Source organism: Chaetura pelagica, unplaced genomic scaffold (assembly GCF_000747805.2).
Source record: "Chaetura pelagica isolate M959 unplaced genomic scaffold, ChaPel_1.0 scaffold234, whole genome shotgun sequence".
NCBI classification, from domain to species: Eukaryota; Metazoa; Chordata; class Aves; order Apodiformes; family Apodidae; genus Chaetura; species Chaetura pelagica.
The window spans coordinates 623,624-624,735 of NW_009952967.1; the positions used below are offsets into that span (position 1 = coordinate 623,624).

Consider the following 1,112-nt stretch of genomic DNA (forward strand, 5'->3'; position numbering starts at 1 on the left):
GAAACTAATAAAAATAAAATAACAATGTTAATAATGATATTATTAATATTAATAATATTATTAATAATAAATTAATAAGTAATTAAGGAGGAAGGGGAAAGGGAAGAGGGAGAGTTTTGGGAGGAGGGAGGAAAATTAAGGAGCAGGAAAAAAAGGATGGAGCAAAAGGAAGCAGAAAGGGGTGTCAGAGAGAGGTGGATTTGGCCAGAAAACAGTGAGAAAATAAGAAAAAAAAAGGAGGTGGGTGAAGGTTCTCCCAGTTCTCCCAGGTCTGGGTGCTCTTACCTGCTTGCTGGTCGTACTGGGAATACTGGACTGGCTCTGGGTAGGTGATGCCTTCAAACCTGCTGTACTGACCCTGGACCAGGAGCACTGCTGGGGACACGGGGTGGGGAAGCACCAGGGCCGCCCTGGGACTGGGGTCCCTGCTGTGGCCCCCAAAACGTGGTCCCTAAAGACCCCCCAGCACCAACCCGCCATTCCCACGGGATCCAGGGCTGGTCCTGGGTGATCCCGAGGGTTGGGGGGTACCAGGATCCCGGGGGGGGGGAGGGGCTGGTGAGCCCCCCTGTGGGGCTGGTGACACCCCGAGAAGGGGGGGTGGGAACCAGGGGGTCCCCTCCTGCAGGGTCCTGGGGGGCTCATCCTGCTGCAGATCCAGGGGGAAAACGGGATTAACCCACGTGAGCTGAAGGGATTGGGCAGGAGGGGGGGGGTCAGGCAGGAATGGGGGGATCAGGTCACCCCCATTCCCGGGACACGGCAGGGACACCCCGGGATGCTCCGTCCCTGCACACCCCTCGCAGGAAGCAGCATCCTCCGGGAATGAGGCCGGGATGGGACGGATCCTTCCTGCCCTCTGCCCCCCCCCGGTGCCCCCTCCCCTTCCCTGGCTCCTTCCTCTTCTCCTTAATCTTTCCCAGCTGTTCCCTGACCCTTCGTGCCTGGATTGGCCCAAAGTTTTCCTGCCTCCGGGGCTCCCGTCCTCTCTTTCCTCCTTTCCATCCCCCTTTTCCCAACCTCCCCCCCACCCAGGGGGGAAAATCCTTCTGGATTTCATCCCCATTCTGTGCCACCTCCATGTGCCCAAGGCAGGAGGGACCCACTTGGTG

At 57.7% G+C, this 1,112-nt stretch overlaps 1 protein-coding gene across 1 annotated transcript in view; it reads right to left on the minus strand.

The window, feature by feature from the left end:
- The window catches only part of MFAP2 (microfibrillar-associated protein 2), a 2,445-nt gene extending 1,965 nt beyond the window's left edge, over positions 1-480 (minus strand). Inside the window, exons 1-2 of the mRNA XM_009995783.1 lie at positions 474-480; positions 286-375 (exon numbers count right to left, since the gene is read on the minus strand). Of these exons, the coding sequence (XP_009994085.1) occupies positions 286-375; positions 474-480 (97 nt within the window). The remainder of the gene's footprint in view (positions 1-285; positions 376-473) is intronic.
- Between the last annotated feature and the right edge of the window lie 632 nt (positions 481-1,112).